General features: G+C 38.1%; 4 protein-coding genes across 4 annotated transcripts; 3 read left to right on the top strand and 1 right to left on the bottom strand.

Annotated features, from left to right (window-relative positions):
• The first annotated feature begins 80 nt into the window (after nucleotides 1-80).
• Nucleotides 81-3,545, top strand: pane1 (proliferation associated nuclear element). Its single transcript, XM_052547000.1, has 6 exons — nucleotides 81-299; nucleotides 393-472; nucleotides 561-659; nucleotides 1,766-1,845; nucleotides 2,892-2,983; nucleotides 3,111-3,545. The coding sequence occupies exons 1-6, from the start codon at nucleotides 243-245 to the stop codon at nucleotides 3,252-3,254; spliced, it is 552 nt and encodes a 183-aa protein (XP_052402960.1). The 5' UTR covers nucleotides 81-242; the 3' UTR covers nucleotides 3,255-3,545.
• Nucleotides 3,546-8,616: 5,071 nt separating this feature from the next.
• On the bottom strand, nucleotides 8,617-12,604 carry mb (myoglobin). Its single transcript, XM_052547008.1, has 4 exons — nucleotides 12,474-12,604; nucleotides 11,049-11,133; nucleotides 10,756-10,975; nucleotides 8,617-9,498 (listed from the first exon to the last, which is right to left on the bottom strand). The coding sequence occupies exons 2-4, from the start codon at nucleotides 11,129-11,131 to the stop codon at nucleotides 9,358-9,360; spliced, it is 444 nt and encodes a 147-aa protein (XP_052402968.1). The 5' UTR covers nucleotides 11,132-11,133; nucleotides 12,474-12,604; the 3' UTR covers nucleotides 8,617-9,357.
• Nucleotides 12,605-13,927: 1,323 nt separating this feature from the next.
• On the top strand, nucleotides 13,928-18,650 carry rab1aa (RAB1A, member RAS oncogene family a). Its single transcript, XM_052546998.1, has 6 exons — nucleotides 13,928-14,112; nucleotides 14,914-14,986; nucleotides 15,167-15,262; nucleotides 15,729-15,824; nucleotides 15,912-16,043; nucleotides 16,833-18,650. Exons 1-6 carry the CDS (start codon nucleotides 14,099-14,101, stop codon nucleotides 17,028-17,030), a joined length of 609 nt encoding a protein of 202 aa, XP_052402958.1. The 5' UTR covers nucleotides 13,928-14,098; the 3' UTR covers nucleotides 17,031-18,650.
• Nucleotides 18,651-21,201: 2,551 nt separating this feature from the next.
• Nucleotides 21,202-24,772, top strand: sertad2a (SERTA domain containing 2a). Its single transcript, XM_052546987.1, has 2 exons — nucleotides 21,202-21,355; nucleotides 23,633-24,772. The coding sequence occupies exon 2, from the start codon at nucleotides 23,644-23,646 to the stop codon at nucleotides 24,478-24,480; it is 837 nt and encodes a 278-aa protein (XP_052402947.1). The 5' UTR covers nucleotides 21,202-21,355; nucleotides 23,633-23,643; the 3' UTR covers nucleotides 24,481-24,772.
• Nucleotides 24,773-24,821: the final 49 nt, after the last annotated feature.

Genomic DNA, 24,821 nt, shown 5'->3' with positions numbered 1-24,821 from the left:
AGAAGAAGAAAAAGTCAAATATGAAGTTTAATCACGAATGTAAGGCCGTTCGTAACCGCGCGAGGGCAGCAGCGCGCGCTCTACGTCAGGTCGCGCTCTGTGACGTCACGCGCGTGAACTTTGAAAATAAGCGCGAGGAGGAACCGTCACGCTAATCGCGAGTTTTCGCTGGGTTTTTTCTTCTTTCCGATAAACACACAAAGAAATCAGTAAAACTCGACTTATTTCTGATACCGCTCATCATGGCGCTCCTGACTCCGTTCAGTAAAGTCCCGGAGCTGAACACCGCGACGGTGCTCGTGAGTAACGCGCCTCAGTTCATCTCTCCGATACTGTTGATGAAGCTTGTAGAACAATACAACTCTTTTAATGTTTTATATTTGTCTTAACAGTTGGTGGAAAACGAGGAGGAGCTGCAGTCCAAACTAGCCAACGCCTTAGTGCAATATAAGAAAGATTTCAACGTCAATGTGTGAGTGTCTACAGTTCTTATTATCATGTGTGCGGATATGATGTGATATTATGTATCTCATGTATTAAATGATCGTGATGTGTTTTAGGCGTCTGGCCAGAAAGCTCCCTCTGCCCGTCGAGAACAAGGAGACTCGTCCTCGCATTGATTTAATCGTGTTTGTGGTGAATCTGCTGTCAGAGCGCAGGTAAACTCATCTCTTTCTCATAACATTGACTGGGAGTGGACAGAACCTCATTTCTTTTACTCTCTCTCTCTCTCTCTCTCTCTCTCTCTCTCTCTCTCTCTCTCTCTCTCTCTCTCTCAATTCAATTCAAAATTGCTTTATTGGCACGAATGTAAATTATACAATATCGACAAAGCTGTCTGTCCCTCTCCTAATAGTATCTTTATTTGTTCTGTTTCACTAATGGCTCTAAAGTTCTTTAGTAAGTTGGTTATTTTGTTGAAGTAGAGGTCTCTTATGGATCTGTATTTCTGACAATGAAGGAGGAAGTGCATCTCTGTCTCGATTTCTCCTGTTTGACAGGACAGATTTTAAATGAAATAAAAACATTTTTTATATTTTAAATGATTTTGGAGTTCAGTAGAATTGTAATTTACTCCGTGTATTAGTTTCTTGATCCCAAATGTTCCAGATGTATTTTTAGATAATTTGATTGGTTCTGATGTTTGGGTGAGAAGCAGTGCTGGTCTGAGACTGGTTAGTGTTAGTAGAGTTAGTCAGGTTAGTCAGGTCTCAGAACTAGCTGACTGAGTGGACTCTTTTCAGGGTTCAGTTCTTGGGTTCGTATTGCTTTAAAATGTAGTGATTCTGTGGGACTTCATTTAAGATGCATCCAGAATTTGAGGGATCTTTTATGCATATTGATAATCAATGGGAATCGGCCTAATTTCGAGCTTTCTTTGAGATATTCACTGCCGAACTGAAACTCCCCGGCGGTGCTGCCGAGACTGAACTGGTGTCTGTGTTCCTGACATCTGAAAGACCATAATGCAGATCATCTGCGTATAGCAAAAGCTTGATGTTCTTGTCTTGTAGAGAAGGTCCAGGGGCTGTAGACTGTTCCAACTGCACCGCTAATTCATTGATGTAAATGTTGAACAGCATTGTACTCAGGCTACAGCCCTGCTGCACTCCTCTTTTCTGGTGAAGACTTCTGTATGTTTGTTGCCAATTCGGATTGCACATTTGTTGTTAAAATACATTGATTTTATAATGTCAAAAACTTTACCCCCTACACCACCAAATCTCTCTCTCTCTCTCTCTCTCTCTCTCTCTCTCTCTCCCAGTCTGCAGTCAGTGGAAAGCTCTCTCGCCCATCTGCACTCTGACTGCTTCCTGGGGAAAGTGTGTTTCTTGGTGACTGATGGTGAGTTGAGAACAGTTGTAAATGTGCGCACACTCATTTTTGTCTCATTACAGTTTTCCTTCAAAAAGCATTGCATAGTATTTGTGAAAATGCATTTATAGTCACATACACTCAGTGTTGGGTAGGTTACTTTTGGAAATGTAATAGGATACTCTTTTTAAAATGTATTAAGTAGTATAACTATTTCAGATACTTTAATATAAAGTAATTGATTACATTTGATTACTTTTCCAAATTTCTAACGTATGTTTTCAACTATTATTCATTTTCAGACATTTAAAGCAGGCAGGTTTAACCTTACAGTACTGAACACTACTGTCAGACTTTCAAAAGCCTTCATCACTTGAATTGAGATTATAATAATTCAATTTTAAAGCGCAGCTTAAAATCATAACAGGAAGCACTGGTATCTAACAGTGCCTTGGAAAAACAGTTCATCTTAAAACATAAAGCATACATAAACCCAGATAGAAAGTGTAGTTACTCCCCAACACTGCACTCAAAAAAGATGAAATGGGTTGCTTTTTTATATTTTTTATTTGTGTAGTTCATGACCTCACACAGTTCAGGGTCCCATTTGGGTAACAATGTAGCTAAAGGGTTCATATGTTATTTGGGTTGAGCTGAAGATGGATGAGCAACACTTTCTGAAGGTCAAGCGTCGTCTTTTTCTGATCATGTACTTAAATACATAGTTCACTTTAAAAGTCTGGGCTCAGTAAGATTTAATGTTTACAAAATAAGTATTTTCTGTTCACCAGAGCTGCATTTATTTTATTAAAAATACAGTAAAAACTTTGAAATTATTACTATTTAAAGTCACTCATTTCTATGTTAATATATAGTTGAGATATAATTTATTCCTGTAATCCAAGCTTGATTTTCAGCATAAAATAATAATAAAAGCGTTATATTTTAAACCTAAACTTTAATTCTAAACAAATCTTCCTGACCCCAGACGTTTACCCTGGTTTCTGAACGCTCGGTCTGTCAATGATTGTCAGAAGTGTGTGTGAGGTCAGTGTGTTTTACGTGTGTGTCTGCAGCTCGCTGTGGCTCTCACACTCAGGAGCGTTTGGTCAGCGTAAGAAAACTGGCTGCGTCACATCAGTGTCCCGTCCTCTGCGCCGAGCACAGGGTAAACACACACCGAGAGACACATGCACACACACACCACACACACTACCGGTCACCTCAAGCAGACATGTGTTTCTCTCTCTGTCTCTCTGTCTCTCTCTCTCTCTCTGTCTCTCTCTCTGTCTCAGACGGTAGATGGCGTGAACGCAGCAGCTGTGCGGCTCCTCAACATCTTGAAGGTGTCGGCGGGAATGTCTCCCATAGCAACCACCGCCCTCTATCTGTCCTCTCTGACCCGCTGCTCTGTGACCTCTGACCTCGAAGAGGACTGACCTCCGATATGATCAATGAATAACCAGATTAAGACTCGATTCATTAGTTTGAACTTCCGCACAGGAAGCCCAAGCTGCAGAGAATCACTGTGGGCTGCAGATTAGTTCAGGTGGGTGCCACTGTCTGTGAGACTGACCTTGCCCTGGGCCTGTTCACATCCAGCTCTTGTAATGGATAAACACATCAGAACCAGCAGAGAGAGCCCTTGTGTAGCGAAGGAATCGCTCCTAACATACTCCCCGAGTAATTATCCTGTTACCATATTTATAAATAAAAGAAGCGCATTTTAACCAGATTACTGTACTGCTTTTTAGGCAATTTAAGTTGGTTTTTCATTTCATATATTTACTACAATACTAGTAAAAAGTTTGGATGTACTTTGTGAGCTCACTATTATTATTATTATTCCCATGTTTTCCCAGTTTTAAATGCTTAACTACTGTTATAAAATAATAAAAGAATGAGTAAATAAGTCCTGGTACTGAACCTATAAATCTTTACTGTTCTTGCCCTAAAATATCTTAAAACCCAATAATTATGGGAGTAAAAACATATTTATTATTATATGTGTCTTGGAGCATTTGATGGCTCAAAACAAAAATGTATTATTGAGATTAAATGTCTACTCGAGTGTTCTTTTAGATAATATTATAGTTTCTATTAATAGTTTGAATTCGTTTTTTCTGTTTTGTTCTTCATTTTAGATTTTAGTCATTTTGTTGTTTAAATCATTTTATTAGTTTTAGTTTTGTAATGTGTACATTAGTTTTTATTCAGTTTTATTTCAGTTTTAGTTATTTTATCATGTTAATAAGGGTAAATATTTCTTTGACAATATAAGTTTTTCAGTAATTCTATAGTGTCCGTTTGTTTTCTGGGTTTAGTTTTCGTTCCCTTCTGTGTTTGGTGCACTACAGTAACCTCATCCCAGAATCCTCTCATTCTCCCTCGAATCTTTTGGGGTTTCTATGACAACCTCACCTGTTGCAAACCAATCCTATCGGTAACCCGAGTCCTGAATAACGGACGTTCTTTGCGGAGAAATGGCAAAAAGGCTTTCTGGCATCTTACCTGCGCTCTCTCTCTCTCTCTCTCTCTCTCTCTCTCTCTCTCGCTCGCCCAACCTTTCCGTTGGCTCCCTCGTGACTGACCTCATTCAACAATCTCTCCACTGACCACTTCACACCCGGGGTCACGGTCCAGATATCCTCTCACCCCACAGACACACAGAGTGCCTCCACTGTCACGAATAGGCCATCGAGGTCTAATTTTAGAGTTTCTTTTTATTGTTCTTGTAATGCACACATCTGATGGCGCTCATGAGTTGGGCTTGAACCTACGAGCTCTGGGATTGATGTTCTGTTTTTGGCCTTAACTATAAAAGTCATTAAAGTAGCTAATTATAGGCCTGTTATTCTCATGAGGTCTCAGACTCGGGTCATTCTCAGTGGCTCTGTGAGGTTCGTTCCATGATCTGCTCTGCTGGCGTCCATTAGAGTCCTTCACAAACACATCTACAGTGCAGCCGTCCCTCCAGAGCCCTGCCTTTGTCCCACTCCACATTCGGTTACTGAATAATGCAGTGTGTGTGTGTGTGTGTGTGTGTGTGTGTGTGTGCTGGGAGACTGGCAGAGCTGGATGGCAGTAGATGTGTTTCTACCTGCACGTACCACTTTCACACACATTCCTGCCCTCATTTATGTCCAGGTGAAGTGTGGTTTAAGTGAATCATCACTACTGGCACTGCACACAGTTACTGATCAGAATCAACGCTTTCCAGTTAAGTGTGATCTTAAATCACATGTCTTGGTTCAGGAAAGTTTATTTTTGGGTAAAGCTGCTCTAATACAATGTACATTGTCAAAAGCATTGCACAAGTTTCTGTGTCCAAAATGTCGAGAGTCCAGGTACACCGACTCTAGAAACTGACCTGCAAGACCACACTCTAGAAAACATCCAGAAGATGCATAGCAATGTGTTAAAAAAAATGTTTGCTCTGGTCCTCCTGTATGTTATAACTCAGTTACCATGGCCCACAAAATCTAAAGATAATAACTGAAGGGTCAAGATCCCAACTAAAGCAAACATTGACCACTATAATGGTGACACACAAATTGTGATTTTCTCGTTTGGTGATTCTGCTTGTTAACATCAGGTGTCCTCAATAATGCTCAATCATAACTCAATTAACTTCTTAATTATCTCATTAACTTCAACTCTGCTTCAGTGTTACTTTTAACACTGCTTCAGTGTTTATATGAGTCCACACTCAAGGGTGTTAAATTAACACTGGGGATTTTGCTGTGTGACTACCGCATAGCAACACCCTCGCAACAAGAAAACTCTAGCAAGCATGTAGAAACATGGTAAAAACCACATAAAACTCCTGGCAACTACATAGAAACACCCTTGCAACCATGTAAGAAACTCTTAAAACACCTGGCAACTGCACAGGAATGCTGTAAAAACCATAAACCTCTAGAAAGCATGTAGAAACATGTTAAAAACAAATCAGAAAACCTAGCATCATCTTATCGATCCTATAGCATTGATGAGCATAACCTTTGAAAAAAAGAAACCGACTACCTGCACAACAATATGCTAAAACCCTTTTAGAGCACTTGACACTGCTTAGCAAACCCCTGGCTCCCTCCCAGCAGCGCTCCAGTGCTGTAACGGGGAGATTTGCATGATTAGCAATGCATACTTATTATTCATTTCTGTGTTTTGAGAGTACGTGATCATCGTCACGTTTTGACTGATTATCATCAAATGCATGCATGATAGTGACAAGCATCATTGTGTGTGTGTTTCTGACGGACTCTGGAGAGCTCCAGATATCTCAGCTTTCCTGCCCTGCCTCTTCCTCTCACAGAAGATAATGCAGGATGACTCTGAGCTTCCTTACAAACAAACACACACTCATTCAGTCAGGAGATGTTTAGAAAGTGCTCAGAAACCAGATGCTCCCTTTCAGCAGAACAATGCTGGTATTGAGAGGAGAAGCGATCAAACCAGCGCTTGATTCGAGAGCTCAGAGGAAAGCCTCGGTGCACAGAAGTCCCTCTTCTACTGCTCCAGAGACTGTGATTATTGACTTTGAAGCTTCTCTTACCATTTATTTCGATAGAAAAACTCAACCACAAGATCCTCATCATCCCTCTCCTACAATTTAAAATGCTGCCATAGATTTTAATAATAAAAGCCCAAATGATACAGGAAGAAAATATAGTAGGAATATGTAGAAAATAATATTCGCTAGTACTTTTTCGTTTGTTTAATAACTGATTTTAATTTTTAAACTACTATTTTTTTTTTATCTTTTATTACAATCAAATTTTACTTATTTGTTTTAATCTCATTTTTTATTTATCTTAATCTGCTTCTATTTCTATTTAATCATTTGAATCCATTTTTAGTTTAATGTACCGTGTATTTATATATTAAGAAACTTTTTCTTTTTTCAACAAATGTGTTATTTTTTTAACAAATATTTCCACAGACCCAATCAATCCAATTATTTATTTAGAAAAAAAGTAAACACTTTGAAAGATATTTCCACAGACCCAGTCACTGCAATAGTTTGTTTATTTGAAACAAATGTTTCCACAGACTCCCATTGCTCCAAATAATGAAAGTAAAAAAAAATCAAGTCTCCAGTCACTCTTCTTTCGATCTGGTTGCTTTCTAGGAGAACCAGGGATATTGGAGCTCAGGCTGATATGCTTTATATGTCAGCTATCTCATGTGCGTGATATCATGTGCAGCTTTCGGATATGAGGTCAGGTCTCCAAACACTCGACTACGTGACAAATAAAGGAAGACAGAGAAAGAGAGAGAGAGTTACTGTTGTCTGGTGGGACAAAGAGACACCCCCCCGGGACAACTTAACACATGCTCATGACATCTCTTAACACAACTGTAAAGTTAAAGCGAATGGCGGTTGCGGAGCAGGAAACCTCTGTGGCTCCAGTCACGTCCACAGACGTCCTGGAATGAGATTTGTGAGGGATGGAAAAGCGCGAGAGCGTTTGACCTCGAGCATGTGCGTCTGTGCACGGCTGCAGATCAGCCAGCAGTTTTTCTGAGGACAAAGATTTCAGAGAAACACCGGCCAGCGGAAGAACGTAAACAAGAGGTCGAGGTTTAGCAAAGAGTAAGGGTCACAATGTCATAAATAAAGCTCATTCCAGCCCCAGATCAGACCAGATGACTTTAGCATGTGATTACACAGCAGCTTAGAATAAAGCACTTGCCAAACAGACCGTAAACACATGCAGCCGTGATCCTTCAGGTCCTTATGAGCTGAAAACAGCCCACCGCAGCCATAAGTCAGCTAATAACTCCTGTGTTTGTGTGTGTGTGTATATATTTACAGAGCGGCGCAGTTATTGATAACATGTAATCTTTATGCACTTGTGATTAGATTAAAAGTACTTGTAATCAGACTACAGTAACTTTTATATTGACTACATGATCACCTGTTATTCACACACAAGCAATGCATTTTTAATAATAATATAGATTTTTCCTAATTCCTCTTTTTCATCTTTTAAATGTTTCTTTTCTGAAATCGCCTGCCTCTTACATACACGTGAAGTCTTCAGGTGCTGAATCAGTTCAGGTGTAAGAAGTGTTTTAAGTCTGTTGTCTCTCGGTCGGTTGTTCAACCTTTGTCTTTCAAACACATTAAATTCACAAACTTTTTTATCATCTGATCTGCTTTTACCTAATATATTTTTACCCCTGAGATAGTTTAAGATAAATAATGTAATAAACATCACAGTTCACAGTTCACAGTCCTCTGATGTTGGTTATAGCCACATGACATGAAGCTAAACAAATGCAATATCACGTTTAACGTTTTTATGATTTCATTCATTATTATATTCTCATTAAATTCATAAACCCTCTGCAGTTTCTTCACAAACCTAAGTCAGGAAAACCTTGATGTAATGTTTAATGCACTTCATATTGTTAATAACAATGAATGAAATATATTTGTGTCTTTCGTATTTTTATATCAATGTGGTACAAAATTATCATATTTAAATCAATGTGATAAGTTAGGACAATCGTCATCTAAAAGTAGTCTGATTACATAACTTAAAATCTGTATTATAAAGGATTACGTCACTAATTACAATTGTTGGCATGTAATTTTGAATCAATATCAGATTAGTAAATAATCTACCCGTGTGTGTGTGTGTGTGTGTGTGTGTGTGTGTATATATATATATATATATATATATAGTTTAGTTTATTGTATTATTTTTGTGTCTGTTTATAATAATTTAACAAATAGTGAGAGGCAATGGTGAAGCTTCCACTGCAGGAGTGACAAATAAAGAAACAACACAGTTTTTCAGCAATTAAAAGCGATGTTTATTAATAAGTGTTGCTAATCAAAAGCAAAGCAAATTATTTGTAATGCAGGTTAATAATTGTAAGAGACAGCAACTGTAGAGAAACAAATATCTAAGGCATTTTTCAAGATGATAGAGGAGTCATTAGAATTAAACAATTTCAATCATCATTTTTTTTCTCCCAAATTGAACTCATTTTATTCATGTGCAATCACTCGAGTGCAGTTCAGATGAAGTTTAGTCCAAATCTGAGGCTCCTCCTGAGACCCTAACAGTCACCGCCATGACGTCATCAGATCAGCTGACACTCGACACCTGACGTGATTGGCTCTGCTCGTTCTAAGGCACGTTTACATTAATCAGATCAGGCGCCATCTTGGATCTAACGCAGATGAAACGAGGCTTTCATCAACTTTCTTTTTGAGTTTTTGTCTAGACAAAGTTGTACTGAGTGTGGTCAGCTGAACAATCAGTGTGTCGTCCAGTGACCGCGCTGTAATTAACGTCACTTCAGCTCCAGCCTCGAATTCATTCCTGTAGAAATGAAACATAGCGCTGTCCTGACTAACACCTATACAGACAGTTGTACGTTTATTTGGATTTTAGACATGATTTGTTCTCTGCAGATAGTTTCTAATCATATTAGCTGCACAGTAATTTCTGCTGACTAATGCATGAACAAGACAAGCGTTTTTTTTCTGTGATGCCGCTGCGTTCGTGACGCTCAGCGTGTCGTTTAACCGGCGAATCCGAACTCCTTGTAGTAAGTATCGATGTCTCCGATCACGGCCTCCATGACTCTCCTGAGCGCGCTCTGTCCAGCCGCGTCCAGCCCCGCCTTCTCCGCCATCACCTTCACCAGCACCTCCGTGATCAGCTGCACACACACATTACCATGTAGTGAACATTTTATAAGGTTATCTTGTCATTAATAATTAGAATCTGATAGCCCCTCCCCTTTTTACGACAGGTGGGATTGAGTTCATTTCTCATTCATTCCTATGGGATCCATGAACGTCGATTGAGTGTTGTACAAACAACTCTGACTGAAATTCAATAACCTCAAGGCTCTAATGTGATATTGTGTATATATAGTGATTATTAAGACACACGTCATTCGAGTTACCATTACACTTTCTCCAATAGTAAGAAGCCTAATAGAGAACCTCTCATCTCCTGATAGTAAGACAATCTGATGATGTGTCCAACTTCCCACTTATTATTATTTTTATTTTTTTTTACTTTTTTTGGGTAGGAGGTTATTGAAGTGTATCTTTTGGGCATTGAAAATGGACTTTGTTCTTTTGGAATTTGTCAGTGTGAACACTACTCACACTGTAAACTACAAAACGTCACAGAAAAGCGCATAAGTCTGCGTTTTTGGGACGCACTAACAGACAGGACTGGCTGTTTTCTGAGAACAGGCTTCGTGGAGTCTGTCTGCGTGCGAATGGAAGGAAGAGACAGATTTCAACACTCCGTCTCAAAACTAATGAGTTTCCTCTAGTGGCAACAACTTAGACAGCATGGATTTCATCCAAAACTGATGCATGCAGCGTATTTTTAGAATCCTGTTGTTAGCATGGTTACGTGCTGTCAACAGTGGAAACTACTGCTTTAATTCCTATACTCTTATTTTTATATAGAAATAATGCACAACATTTCCCTATAATGAAATATAACTATTTTCAGTGAAATATAACTTATGAGAGGAGTTACAGTAAGAATGTTTTACTTTTGTGAAGTTTAATTTGGTCTTTTTTTGCAACAAACTATGCACTTAAATTAAAATTAAACAAAATAAATAATCAAAAATATTATGCTATTTCATTTCATAAATAAATAAATATATGTATATGTGTATATATATATATATATATATATGTATATATATACCCATATATACACAAACATACACATTTATATGTGTGTGCACATGTATATGGTCTTTTTACTAGTTTTACATTTTCTAGCAGCGTTCTAATATTTTATTTAATTATAAATTGTATATATAATGTGCAACAATTAAAATCAGTCACTTATGAGGTGCTCTCTGTGTAGTCAGTGAGTCCGTTCACTAGGTTTTGAAAGTCAGGCGTGAAGGTCAGACTGGACTGAAAGTGTGAGGTGTTACCCTGAAGTTGTTGAGGGCGATCTTGTGCTTGTTGGCGTGAGTGGTGGCCAGTGGTTTGAGGATGGCAGCGTGATCTCCTCTGGCCTTCAGCAGCTCACCCAGCTTCTTCAGCACAGTCGCTCCGTGGGCATTCACCGCAGCGTTCCCCGCCAGATCAGACTGAGCGATGCCCACGAACTTCGGGAACAGCTTCTGAGTCTCGGGATGCTGCTTAAACAGACTGAAGAGACAGAATCATCAGGCAGCTCTCAGCAGACCACAGAGATGTTAATCAGGACGGTGCCGTGACTGACCGGGTCAGAACTTCTCCTCCGGTGCCCTCGAAGTCGGCCTCGACCACCCCCCAGCATTTCAGAACCAGTTCGTGATCAGCCATTGCTGCAGGAGAAAACACACCTGTCACTAATAACCAGCCAGTACTCTCCTGCCAACATTTCAGCTGTTGGGAATCACATTTGCATTCTTAAACAAGGCGTTTATGTGCGACGTGTTTCAGTCTGTGCCTATCACATGGCCTCCGCTTCACTCATGACCCGTATCAAGCCACTTTCAGCTGTAAAGCTACTTTAAAACTATGACCTCCTGAGCTTATGTCGATCAGGAGAGTCTATGGACTTACAGTGTTTACTGTGCTCTCGTTTGCACACATTAAACGAGCGCTGGGAGTGTGAGTATATATGTTTTCAGATGGATGACTGACCTCGACATTTGACCTCTAAAGAACTTATAAATGAGCTACATTAGTACCATTTGTCCAATAACTAGATCATAGGATAGATTGTTTTTAGTGTTTGTTTGCACTTCGCTTGGCTGATTAGTTGCATTAATCAAAATAATGTAGCATCTATGGTAGTTATTAACATTAATAACGGCTGCAGTAAAGTGCAGCGTGTAGTTTGAGGCGACTGGAGTCAGTTCAGTTTGAGGCTCCAGTGATCTGGAACGTGAGTGACCTTCAGGACGCTCTGTCGATCTCGTCTAGTCCTGCGCCACACACCGCACCGCTCGTCTACAGACCAACAGATCTGCAGTTTACTCAAGTTTATTTTACCTTCAGCTGGGGTTTTTCCATGACCCTTTTCTATTAGTTTTTATTTCTCAAAAAAAAAATCAATTTGGACTTGTTTTTTCCTCTGTAAAACAAAACCGACATTGAAATATAATGTTTATGTTTTAGTTTTTTTCCTCTGTAAAAAAACATTTTTTATTTTTATATTAATTAGAAGTTTTGTTTTAATATTTTACAGTCTCTTAATAAATAAAGATTTCACTTTTAAGTTTCAATTTAACTTTTTAAATATACTAGTTTATTCTTCCCAAACATATTCTGCTTTTTAATGTTTTTTTTTTCTTGTTGTGCATGTTTTTTCCTTACTTTTTCCCTTCGTTAAAAAAACGAATTACTTTTGAGTTTAACTGCAGCTTTCAAATTCTAAATTAATATTTGAATAAACTACCATTTAACTTTTATGGTTGATTTTAAATATATAAATGTAGTAGTTTTCCCTTCTTGTATAATTTCTGCTGCAAAAGAATAAACGTAGTGTTATGTTTATTTAAAATGATCAAAACATTCCGGGTACAATTCCTAAATAAAATTAAAAAAAAACATTTTAAGTATTAAAATAACCCCCAGGAATGACAGATGCGGTCTGCTGGGAATAATTAGCATCTTAACTTTCGCACAAAGCTTTAGAAAGTCCAGTCAAACTCCTTACCGATATCAGCGTCCTCTCTGAAGAGCGTGTGACTGGATGAAGGTTTGGAAAACTCCCCAAATGAGCTCAGATTCCCCACTTTCACCTTTTATACAGCGTCCTTGTGATGTCACCTGTCAATCACACTGTCCCTCTCCTTGTCTTGAAATGCTAACCCCACCCCTCTGTTTGCCCCCACCAGCACACACACACACACACACACACGTAGAACAGATCTGCAAATGAAGCCATTTGAGATGCTCACTGTATTATTCCACAGCATTTGCATTGCCGCACAACCCACAGATGCCTATCTGCACACCTATATTCACTTTAAAAGTCATTTTGAGATGTGCCAGATGGTTTGCTTCCACAGCATCATCTCTCCCACTGTGTCATGCTCTTCTGCGAGTTCATGTAGTGGAAAAAAACAGATGAGCCGTCTCGGAGTTTGATTTGGGGTGAATGGATGAGCGTTCAAGGCTTTGGCACCGGAAAACAAAACAATGACCGACGCGTGTGCAAACAAACACAGGAAAACTCCTTCAAAAGTGAGCAATAAAAGCTGTGCAGCCCTGTCTTTGGCCATATCTATCCCAGCACTCATTGTCTCTCTGCTGCAGTCACCAGACAGGTGTATTAATAGCATTTGTAGGTCCGTGGAACATGTGTGAGCGTGTATTTGGATAAGGGAAAGCCATTCCCCTCCATTTGGACTGGTTCAAAGACGGGTCAAGTTCAGCGTCCACTGCCAAACTACCAAAACCTGGCAGAAATGAGAGGAGCTAAATACGCTGGGACCAACTCTGGACTCCAACACTTTCCATGAGATAAAGATAGTCAAACAGTTGTGCTTCGATCACCAAGAGAAAGAAAAAGAGAGAAAATCTACTCTGCCATAAGATAGTCTTTTTCAACTGGTTGACCTTTTAGTTAATGTTAATGATGACAGACAGACAAACAGATGTACTCGATCCGGGACAGAGGATCGCTTTTGACTTGAGTTCAGCGCCATCTAGAGAAAAAACTGCTAACGTGCTGCAGTTCTTGCATTTTGTGTACATGCGTAGTCGATTTAAAGTTTAGAAGTACATTTTGACGGAACGTGTTGCGTTAAGAAGCGCAGTCGTATTTTACTAGGCATGCAGATCCAGTGATAATCGATTAAAAGTAATTTAAGAGACAAACAAAAAATGTTTAAATAAACTTTTTTTTTTCGATTTCTAGCAAAATAAAAGTCGTCTGGAAACGTTCCAAAATCGTTCTTCCAAATATACTGCAATATATGCGATATATATATATATATATATATATATATATATATATATAATAAAATTAATAAAAAATATATGTGTTTAGAAATATAAAATGTTAAAAATAGATTATGACAACTAATTTATAAAAACAATCGTGCGTCTGTCAAGGCTTTTATTTTGGCAGGTCGTGCAGCGAAAGTGACGTTGCCTAATCACCAGCGAGTGGCCATTTTTATTTTTATGTGCGTCCAGATCCCACTTCCGCTCATTCCTCTCCAAAAAACGCATTTAACAGTGATTAATAACGGGTATCACCAGCAAACCGGCCAACTTTAACCGCCTTTGTCGCAGAGGAAGAACACGACAGATAATTTGGGAGTCTTTGTCATCATGAATCCTGAATAGTAAGTTTGTGTAGGAAAGCGCCGATGACACATCAAACACACGTCACCTGCTTCATTATTATTCACATAAATCATTACCGCGGCAGTAAACTAAACATTAGTTAACGTTACTTGATGTATCTTGGGTTAATTAATTCCTATTTGTCTTAATTGTGCTGTGTCTTTTTAACGATATCGACAAACCGAGTGTTGTTTCAACCTGATTTAAAAGTATCAACATTGAAGTTTGCGTACATATGTGTCCTTTACTAATGTTTCAAATAGAGATGTAAACAATAACCGTCAGTCTGTGTCTCGAGCTCTCTGAGCGCCACATCATAATAATACAACTAAAGAAACCGTCTGCATAATTATCATCGCGTTTATAATGAAATAAAGCCCTCCTCAAGTGCTGTCAGAGAGCTGATCCTGTCACTCCTGAGGTGACCAAACCTGATCTTGGGCCTGAACTCACTGAGTTTGTCACATGTTGAGCTCTGTTTCAGGGTTGTTGTGTAGTTTGAGGGCAAGTGAAGTCATTTGTTGCCACACCACTTTTTCAAAATCTCTGGTTTTACCATTGTAATACTGTGGTGTTGAAAGACATCATGTGAACCTGTCATACATGCATGATGCATAGGTCATAATTCACATCAACTGCATTGGTATTGTTTTCTTTTTTTTATCATGCAAAATTGATTTCTTGTAGATTTCGGGGTCAAGTATGTGCCTGACATGCCCTTATGTCATGGTGACACACATGTGTTAAACACATAATGTGATCCCCTCTTCCATTGACTCGTCCTGTGGTTTGTGTTTCAGTGATTACCTGTTCAAGCTCCTGCTGATCGGAGACTCTGGCGTGGGGAAGTCCTGTCTCCTGCTGCGTTTCGCTGTAAGTTACTGCTCAGATGATGTTCACACACACGGGGTCAGATATTGCGCAGGTGATTTGACTGTCAAACAGCTCCGTGTTCGAGGTGAAGGAAGAATGTCGTCTCTGCAGCTGCTCTTCTTTTTAGTGCGTGTGTGTAGAAACGATGCCTCATTTTTGATTGTGTGTGTGTTTCCTCAGGACGACACGTACACCGACAGCTACATCAGCACGATCGGAGTGGACTTCAAAATCAGGACGATAGAGCTCGACGGAAAGACCATCAAACTACAGATCGTAAGTGTGCTCCACTTCAACACCCCAAACCGTTTATTACATGACTTTCTTTTAAACTTTGGATCTGAGAGAGTTTTAAGTGTTTTTGGAAGTCTCTTCTGCTCAACAAAGCTGCATTTATTTGATTAAAAAAAATAGTAAAAATTGTGAAATATTATTGCTGTTCAAAATGTCGGCTTTCTGTTTGATTTTATTGTAAAATGTAATTTATTTCTGTGATGCGCGGCTGTATTTTCAGCATCATTCGTCCAGTCTTCAGTGTCACATGATCCTTCAGAAATCAGTATGATATGCTGATTATCTGCTCAAGAAACATTTCTGATTATTTATGTTTTCGTGGAAACCGTGATGCATTTTATTTTTCAGGTTTCTTTTAATAGAAAGTTCAGTTGTTTGAAATCTTGTGTAAAGGTCTTCCCTGTCACTTGACTCCGTGCTGAATGTGTGTGTGTGTGTGTGTTGTCAGTGGGACACGGCCGGTCAGGAGCGGTTTCGCACCATCACCTCCAGCTACTACAGAGGAGCTCACGGGATCATCGTCGTGTATGATGTCACGGATCAGGTGACCAGACACTCCTTCAGTGTGCGCTTCACACACAGCACGTCTGCTTCAGTCACTCGTGCTTCAATGTTCTAATGTGTTCCTCAGGAGTCCTTCAACAACATCAAGCAGTGGCTTCAGGAGATCGACCGCTACGCTAGTGAAAACGTCAACAAGCTCCTGGTGGGAAACAAGTGTGATCTGACCACCAAGAAAGTTGTGGATTACACCACAGCCAAGGTCAACACAACACTACATTCAGCAAAATCACAACAAGACTCATGTTTTACACAGTGAAGTTTTCATTAACTGATCATTTATCATCATTTGTTAAACAACAAATCATTATAGTCAGTCATTTAGAAGTTATGTTTTTTTTTTAAATCATTTTCTAGTTGCAAACTGAGAATACCAGATTAATTATTCATTAATTTATTATTTATTTATTATTAATTATTCATTAATTTATTATTTATTACTAAAAAAGACTGGCTGATTAAATGCATATATTATTATTTATTGTTAATCAATAAATAATGAATCATTTTAAACGTTTTCTGGTTGAACCTCCAAAGACTGGCTGAGTAATGATTTAAATGGTAAATTAATAATCTGTGTAAAAAACTTTCCTGATTGCAAATTTTAAGATTAGCTGTTTATTAAAAAAAAAAAATTAAGTTAATAATGTTTTAAAATAAATTATTACAATTAATAATGTATCCGTAATCTATAAAAAAAAACTGATTAATAGCCTAAATAATGTTATTTAAATATTTATTATTAAACATTAAATAATTTATTATTTACAAAACCTTTCTTGCAAACCAAAAGTAGTATTTTATCATTATTAATTGTGAAATAATTAATAAATATATATTTTTTTGAAATGTTTTGTTAATGATTAGTACTAATGAACAGCCCTAAATAGGTTGGAATATTTAAATATATTGTATAAACTATTTTTTTTTCTCATTTAATTGCTGAGCTAAACGCTCAGTTTGAGATCAGGCTGTTGTTTTCTGTCTCCAGGAGTTTGCGGACTCTCTCAGCATCCCGTTCCTGGAGACGAGCGCCAAGAGCTCCTCTAATGTGGAACAGGCCTTCATGACCATGGCAGCAGAGATCAAGAAGAGAATGGGCCCCGGGGCCACTGCAGGAGGCCCCGAGAAATCCAACGTCAAGATTCAGAGCACGCCGGTCAATACATCCTCCGGAGGATGCTGCTGAGACCAACGACAGTAACGCTACCAACCATACGCCACAGCTGAGTGAGTGAGTGAGTGAGTGTGTGTGTGTGTGTGTGAGAGAGAGAGAGAGAGAGAGTGTGTGTGTGTGTGTGTGCAATAAAGACTGAGAATATTAAAGAACAGGAGAGAGAGAGAGAGAGAGAGGATCAAATGAAACATTGCCTGACATTGACCCATGCATGCACATGGATGCATGACCAGACAAATACACATCCAGCCGTGGGGCGAGTCAAACACACGTCTTCACGGCTCAGATTCTGTCGCTCTTTACACAAGCATCCGGCAGCACTTCCGGACACCAGCGGTTTTAGAGGAGCACCACCAGGTTTGGCTTTGAACTTCCTCTTTGGATCTTTGAAGGAAGCTGTGGACTGTGATGTCATAACTGACCTCGGAACAGTGGGATCTGTTACTATGGCTCCCAGTGGGGTTACTCCGTCCCTCTCCGTCCCGTCTCTCGTTTGGTGGAGCGTTCGCCTGTTTGGCAGTTTCTTCTGTTTGGTTTTTATTAGTGCTCCTCTGAGCGAGACCAACGCAACACTTACAATAGAGCTAGTCATGTTTCTAACATTATTATTATTATTATCCTGGGCAGTTTGTTTGAGCTATAATTTGGAAATCAAGAACCAAATCCTAGGCCGCTTGTAGTTTAGACGCATATTTCAACTAAAAATGATCAAATAAATCCTGATTCTGTCATCATTTACTCTCCTTCAGGTTGTTCCACGGCTGCGTGTGAGTTTCTTTCTACTGTTGATCACAAAACATCTCGGTTATTTTGTTGTGATGTTTAATTGCCGGAGGCGTTCACTTCCATAGTGTGTAAAAAAACTGCTGTGTGTGACGCCGGCAACTGTTTGGTTCTCAACCGTTTTCAGAATTTCTTCTTTTGTGTTCAACAGAAGAAAGAAACTCTCTGACGCGTCTTGTACAACATCAGGGTGAACAAATGAACTCTGCCTTTAAATGTCTATATTATCAGTTAGTTATTTTCATTAGTTTTGATTCTTATAAATCATGTATATTATGTGGAAGCTTGTCTTTATCCATGGGAAAAAAAAATCTAACAGTAAGTGCAATTCTTCACCTCACAATTTGGACGTTTTTTAACCCTTACTTTTTCCTCGCAATTACAAGAAATTTGAAATATGTCAAGGGGAAAATCTAATAAAATGTTTTATTCCATGATGGAAATAAACAACAACAAAATAGAAATTAGTTCTTATTCGAGTCTGAATTGCTAAAAAAAAAACAATGTTTTGTTGAAAACAAGCTTCCGTAACAGTGTGACTGTAACAGGAGCAATAGCAGATCTATGTACAAATGGATCTATGGAAATCCCACAGATAAACAGGAAATGACATCACAATAAGTAAAGCAATGTTGCATATGTAGCTTTTTGTTTTCAGGGAGAAATGCTCTTTCTTTCCTGTATTGTTTTCTTTTACATCTCCTGATGTTCAAATAAACTATGAAGGAAAAGCTGAATAAAATGGTTTTAATTGGAGTGTTAGGTGACATGTTTCATCATGAAGCTATTTTAAATAGTCATAATTTTACTGTATTATTGATTAAATAAAGAAATCATACTGATCCTTAACATTAGCACAGTTCTTTCCGGCAACAAAAGAGTTCACACACTGAGCTGAAGTCTGACATCTGCACGCTTCCACGCTCCTGCAGAAAGAGACAGCTGTCCTGCAGGGGTCAGAGGTCAGGGTCAAGGACAATGCAGGAGCGCGTGTGACTCCTCGGGGGTCCTCTGGGAGGAGCCGAGCACGACGGCAGCTGTTCAGAGGAGAGCAAGAACAGAACACAGTGTGAGAACAACAGACTGTTTACATACAAACACGGATAGTCTGCTCAAAATGATATTAAACAGTGAATCAGCACTTAATCATGTAGATGTGATTTCAGTGTAAATCAGAGACGTTCCAGAATACTCTCATATGATCATATTCACTGAGACGAGGTCAAAGGTTGAGTGCGTTTCTTTGTGTGTTTGATGTGGTTTTTTATGCAGACGTGTGTGTGTGTGTGTGTGTGTGATCCAGCTGCTCTGACTGACTGCTGCTTCATCTCGTTCCTCTTGTTCAGGCCATCTGGTCAGTGTGAGGTGAAGGAGATGAGGACCGTCTGGAAATATCTGCAAACATTTTCACACACAGAAAGATTCTGATTACCTGCTAATGTAGATTTGTTTCGTTTTAAATAACTCATCTTGAAACAGAACATTGCATTGCTCCGAGTTTGGTCTTTAATAGTTAGGATAGGAGACATCAAAATTATGCTTTATTTAAATATCAACTTTATCTTTGTGTCAGATGCATTTTCTAGAATAGGGGCCTTTAAACTGGGGCCAATAGAAATATTAATATTAATTATTAAATTAATAAAAAAGATTAATAATTAATACAATTAGTTGATATAAATAAATGTGTTCTAAAATGTCTGATATTTAATACATATTTATATATTTTACAAATTAGAGTGTAAAATATGAGTTTAAAATGAATCAATTAAAATAAAAAATAATCTAAATAAAAAACGGATTATTATAGAGATCATACATAAAAAGGAAACAAAGAACCCCAACAAAATTATAATTAAAATGAATTAATAGATTATAATAAATAATAAAAGTTGATTTAAATAATTTAGGTTGTAAACATAGATTTATAATATTTATAAGATTAATTATACACAATAATTAAATAATTCACACTAGAAAAAAATGAATAGGAACAAAATATTTTCCAAATAATGTATTTATCAAAATAATTTTGCATGGAAAGCCCCTTTTATAGAATTCCTCTTAGAAAGTACAGTCATAAATGATCCAGTAAGAGTTTGTATCTTTAAAAAGAAAGCCGAGAGATGTTTGAGTTCATATTGAGATGATCTTCTGAATCTTCATGTGATGATTTCTGTTGGCTGTGACAAATATGCACATATAAACATATTCAGCTGCACTGAAATAAGGGCAATCTATTTGTCACGCTTTTTTTTCTATTTATCATTCTTTTCTGGATTGCTGTTGTTCAGCTGAACTTCACAAGAAATGCTTCACATATTTGTGGCTTTTCCACGGGAGCGCGGAGCACGAGGTCACGTTCACTGACATATGCAGACTGGAGAGAAGGAGGGAGGGGTGACATCTGTAGCATCGCGAGCTCCGATTCATTCTTGTGAATCGACTCGCTCGAGCGATTCATTTCAATGAAACCTTCAACAAAGATTCTTTTGAGCGATCACATGTTCCCAGCACGTTTAGATCAATATTTACCTATTTTTAACGTTGCTATTAGCCTCAAACGTTTAAGTTAAATTTAAGTAACATTATCGTAAACAAAAATACTGTGGAGAAATCATTAGTGCTACAAATGTTATCTACAATGTTGGGCTCTTACTCAAAACATGTAATTTATTACTCATTAGTTACTTCTATCAAAAGAAATATTATTACATTATTTCTGTCTGTCAACATTACACTACTAGTTACAATGCTTTACTTTCTTCCCCATGCCATGAAATCTTTCTAAACAATATATTTCTGCCTCATCACTTCACCAAACCCACACTAGATCAGAGTTATAAATAACTCTCAATGGTGACTGACAGTGATGTTTAATTAAAAGTTTTGTATAATCAACAGTTACCAAGTGACGAGCTGTTACTGTAAAAAGTAATGTTATTACTGTAACTAGTCACGTGTACATATACTGTAGTAATCTATAGTAAATATAGTGTTTTGAACCATACTATAGTAAAGTGTATTGTACTCTATACATTGTAGGCTATTTGCAACACTTTGTTAATGAATGCTACAGTATAGTGAAGTAGTGAACTGATAAACTGTAATGAATACTGTAGTTTTTACTACAGTAAACTCTAGTGTATAGTAGTATAATATATCCTATAGTTGCATGAAACATAGTACAGTATTGGGTAATTTGTTTCTGTTAGTATAGTTGTTATATTATTACCATAACAAATTAATTAAAGCACTTTACTATAGTATGGTTCAGAAACACTATAGTATATATATATATATATATATATATATATATATATATATATATACAATTGTTACTAATGCTTCCCTTCGAACGCCAAAAAAAGCTTCGCGAATCGGATCGAACGAATCGGTTCCATCAAAAGATTCGTTCGCGAATATCATTGGACATCTGCGAGACTGACGCCACTGTCGAAGACTCCGCTCGCGCGTTTGTTGATCGAGTGACTGCGCGTGAAACACGGTGAACGGCGAACGAGTTCGATGTGTCCCTGTCTGACCTGCACGCGGTGAGCTGCTTTAACAACTTGTGTTAATGTGTGACTGTGTGGTATTAACTTACTTTTGGAATTTTAATGTATGGAGTGTTTCAAATGTGTTCTATTGTCTTAAAAATGTATCGAAATAAAACAGGTCGGATTTAAGCGCTACTAAACCCCGTTAACGTCACGCTAAGACTCTGAACGCGATGAAACTCGGTCCGTTGAGCGCTGTTTACTGCAGCAGCTCCCGCAGGACGGCCAGGAACGGGTTAATACTGTCAGCCTTTACTTGAGAGAGCTGTAAAGCTTTCATTTTACTGTAAGTCATCTGAAGTTTGACTTCTGAGCTGATGTGGGCGTGCAGCGCTTCAGTTCAGACCTAAGCTAACTTAAGAAATAATCTAGCTGTATACATATACACGCATTTATACGAAAATAAGAGCTTTCGGTTCATTTTTGCACGTCTGCTCAGTGTTGTCTTATGCAAACCTCATATGTACACACTATAATAACAGTCACAATATCACACTCGAGACATAACAGCTCTAGAATTCTCAAATATAAACTGATTTACGCAGTGTTAATGATCCAGTATGTATTTGTGCATTGCGTGACTCGGGCATTATTTGTCCAGCTCTAGTTGTTGTTCTCCTGAACACATGATTGTTACAAACTATTTACTCTAACTACTGAGCAATCAGTTCAAGAGTGGAAGTGAGTCAGAGCAGTGCTGTGATTTACAGTAATCCCACAGTCATGTGTGTAGTCATGAGCTGTCACTGCTGAACTGTGTATCTGGCTGTAGCTCTTCAGAAGTTCATTTGAGCAGAATATTCATTTTAAAATACAGAAAACTTTTTTATATTTAAAATGTTAATATAAGAAATGTACACTAAAAATAAAATGTTTTAAATATAGTAATTACATTACATTTTATTCATTAAAGATAAAATAAAATAAACAATTAAGTTTTATTAAATTTATTTTTAAAATGTTATTATAGAAAAACATTTCAAATAAAATATACATTTTAAAGTTAATATATGTTATATTTTTATTAATTTGTCATTTTAATACATTGCATTTTATTCATTAAAGGGACACTGAGTAGGAATTACTCCCATCTAGTGGTGAAATTGTATTTTGCATTCAAACTAATTTTGCTCTCCAGCGCCTCGCTTTTCCAAATGCGCGTTGCATCTACGGTAGGCGATATGTACCAAAAAGCTTTGACAGGATGTCTTCTAATAGCACTTCGTCGAGTTTTCCTTCAGGTGAACAGGTGTGTTATTTCAAACAAACTGCAACATGACCACTAACAAACGAATGTTACAGTATGAATTACTGACTGTGGAAAACATGAAATATTGTAATTAGTAGTTATGTCTAATTTATTCGTTATATTTTCTGAATTATATGCATTGTTAGATATAAAAAAAATATTATAATATAGACTGTAACACTGACTTACCTGTCGAGAAGAAAACTGGCCACTTCAGCGTCTCTTTTGAAATCTTTATCCAGCATTAGCTCTTTCCACCTAGAAAAAGCTTCCCCGACATTAACTCTTGTTTTCTGTAATCTACGGTCACATTTCCTTTTACGTTCTATTTTTGACTGTTTTGGCGACGATGTTTTCTTCTCCTGTGGCGCGGCATATGTATGGTCCATAATAAGAATGCAATCCAGACTTTTAAACTTGCCGGTGCAGTTTCAAGCGCCTCTCACTGCTCTGCACCTGCGTTTCTGGCTCTGACCGAAAACGCGCTGTGGAAACGCGTTGGCTTAGTACTTTTTGTCCCTCTCTGCTATTATAGTTTTGCAAGATGGCGGAACTACATGGAAGCCTCCGTCGACCTACCCATCCCATGTATATAAAGATAATAAATTCTTCATTTACAAGGATTAGTTTAAACATTGGCATAGGTATTTGTACACCATTGAGGGCATATTTATTAATAAAAATATTGATTTTAGATAATAAAATACCTAAAAAGTTACTTATTGTCCCTTTAAAATTTAATTTTGAAGATACTATTAAAATTAATACTTAACAATAATTCAGTTAATTGTATTAAAAAATACTTTTTTGCACCCTCAGATTCCAGATTTTCAAACAGTTGCATCTCTGTCAAATATTGTCAGGTCCAAATTTTTCAATTAAAAAAAAAAAAGATCCATATGACTGGTTTTGAGGTCCAGGTTCACATATATCAACTATTTTAAAATAGAATCTTAAATTAGTAATTAAAAATATTATAAATATAATGCGCTTTGCTTAATTTCTGTGTGTTTCTCTCTCAGATATACGCTACATGTTGGGTAAAGGCCTGAAGCGGAAGCTGGAGAAGGAGGAAGATGATGGTGTGATGAAGATGAGCTGTCTTCAGGAGGCGTCACCCGTCTGTTACTGGCTCCAGCGGCAGACCGTGCTCAACCTCTCGCTGCTCAAGCTGCACAGCCGTCCGGGACACTCGGAGCCGGGCCTGGCCCGCAGGGTGCTCATCACCAACACACTCCGGCTCATCCAGGACGTCCCGGCACCCCAGGCCTTCCCCAGCGGGGTCGAGGCTCAAAGTGAGGGCAGCTTGATGCCCGTGTCACAGCTGGAGGAGGACAGACATCTGTTTCTCTGTCTGTCTCCGTCCATCTCCAGACAGCAGCCTCCATCATCCTCCGTTTTTAAAGACAGCTTCGCCTCAGCACTGGCTGAAATTGAAGATCTGTGTCCCACTGTAGGAATAACCACTTTATTTTCTACAGAGACAGGCCGCTCGCTCGCCTCAGACCCAAATTCAGATGAATCCAGGCACACAGATCCAGATCTTTCTGAAATGAACAGCGGTACAGACTCAGCGTCATCTCTCTCTGACTCCGCCCAGTCACTGTTTGGCCACACCCCCTCACTCCTTGCCGATTTCTCATTGGACGATTTCCTGCTCACAGAGATAGACAGCTTGCTGTTTGATAACGTCCCCTGCGGGAGCTCAGGCGCATCAAAAGTGTTCTCCATTGTAACAGACGACCTCGTCAAGACGCTCGCTGGTTACGGTAACGGCGGGACGAGCCAATCAGCGCTTCCCTCTACTCAGACGTTCAAACTGGATCTGAACGAACTGGATCACATCATGGAGGTTTTGGTTGGCTCGTAATCTGATGTGCAAAACGTTTGAAACTACTGAATATTACGGTCAATTTTTCTATTTTTTTGTATTATTGTATGTTACTATGAAAGTAAAGGGTTAGTAAAAGGGTTACTATGGTAAAAAGATATATGCATTTGTGTGTATATTTATTTTGATACAGTATCAAATGCTACACAATACATTGATGTAATGTAATATATTGCAACCATTTTATAATGTTATAGAATGCTATTTCAGTATTTTTCTTGTGGAAATTTCATATGAATTGTTATATTTAGGATTAAAAAAAAAAAAAATACCAAACTAAAGTGGCTTTGATTCAGTTTTTGACTGAAAAGACACAAAAA

This window comes from Carassius gibelio, chromosome B1 (assembly GCF_023724105.1).
Source record: "Carassius gibelio isolate Cgi1373 ecotype wild population from Czech Republic chromosome B1, carGib1.2-hapl.c, whole genome shotgun sequence".
Lineage (NCBI taxonomy): Eukaryota > Metazoa > Chordata > Actinopteri > Cypriniformes > Cyprinidae > Carassius > Carassius gibelio.
This window is presented reverse-complemented; position numbering and strand designations above follow the sequence as displayed.

Excerpts from the sequence above, each read along its gene's own strand:
- pane1 (XM_052547000.1), top strand. The coding sequence starts at position 243 with ATGGCGCTCCTGACTCCGTTCAGTAAAGTCCCGGAGCTGAACACCGCG. Across the intron at positions 473-560 it reads AAAGATTTCAACGTCAATGT|GCGTCTGGCCAGAAAGCTCC; the intron begins GTGAGTGTCTAC and ends GATGTGTTTTAG. Across the intron at positions 2,984-3,110 it reads TCCTCTGCGCCGAGCACAGG|ACGGTAGATGGCGTGAACGC; the intron begins GTAAACACACAC and ends TCTCTGTCTCAG.
- mb (XM_052547008.1), bottom strand. The coding sequence starts at position 11,131 with ATGGCTGATCACGAACTGGTTCTGAAATGCTGGGGGGTGGTCGAGGCC. Across the intron at positions 10,976-11,048 it reads GGAGGAGAAGTTCTGACCCG|TCTGTTTAAGCAGCATCCCG; the intron begins GTCAGTCACGGC and ends CTGTCTCTTCAG. Across the intron at positions 9,499-10,755 it reads TCGCCCTCAACAACTTCAGG|CTGATCACGGAGGTGCTGGT; the intron begins GTAACACCTCAC and ends GTGTGTGTGCAG.
- rab1aa (XM_052546998.1), top strand. Across the intron at positions 15,263-15,728 it reads AGACCATCAAACTACAGATC|TGGGACACGGCCGGTCAGGA; the intron begins GTAAGTGTGCTC and ends GTGTGTTGTCAG. Across the intron at positions 15,825-15,911 it reads TGTATGATGTCACGGATCAG|GAGTCCTTCAACAACATCAA; the intron begins GTGACCAGACAC and ends TGTGTTCCTCAG.
- sertad2a (XM_052546987.1), top strand. The coding sequence starts at position 23,644 with ATGTTGGGTAAAGGCCTGAAGCGGAAGCTGGAGAAGGAGGAAGATGAT.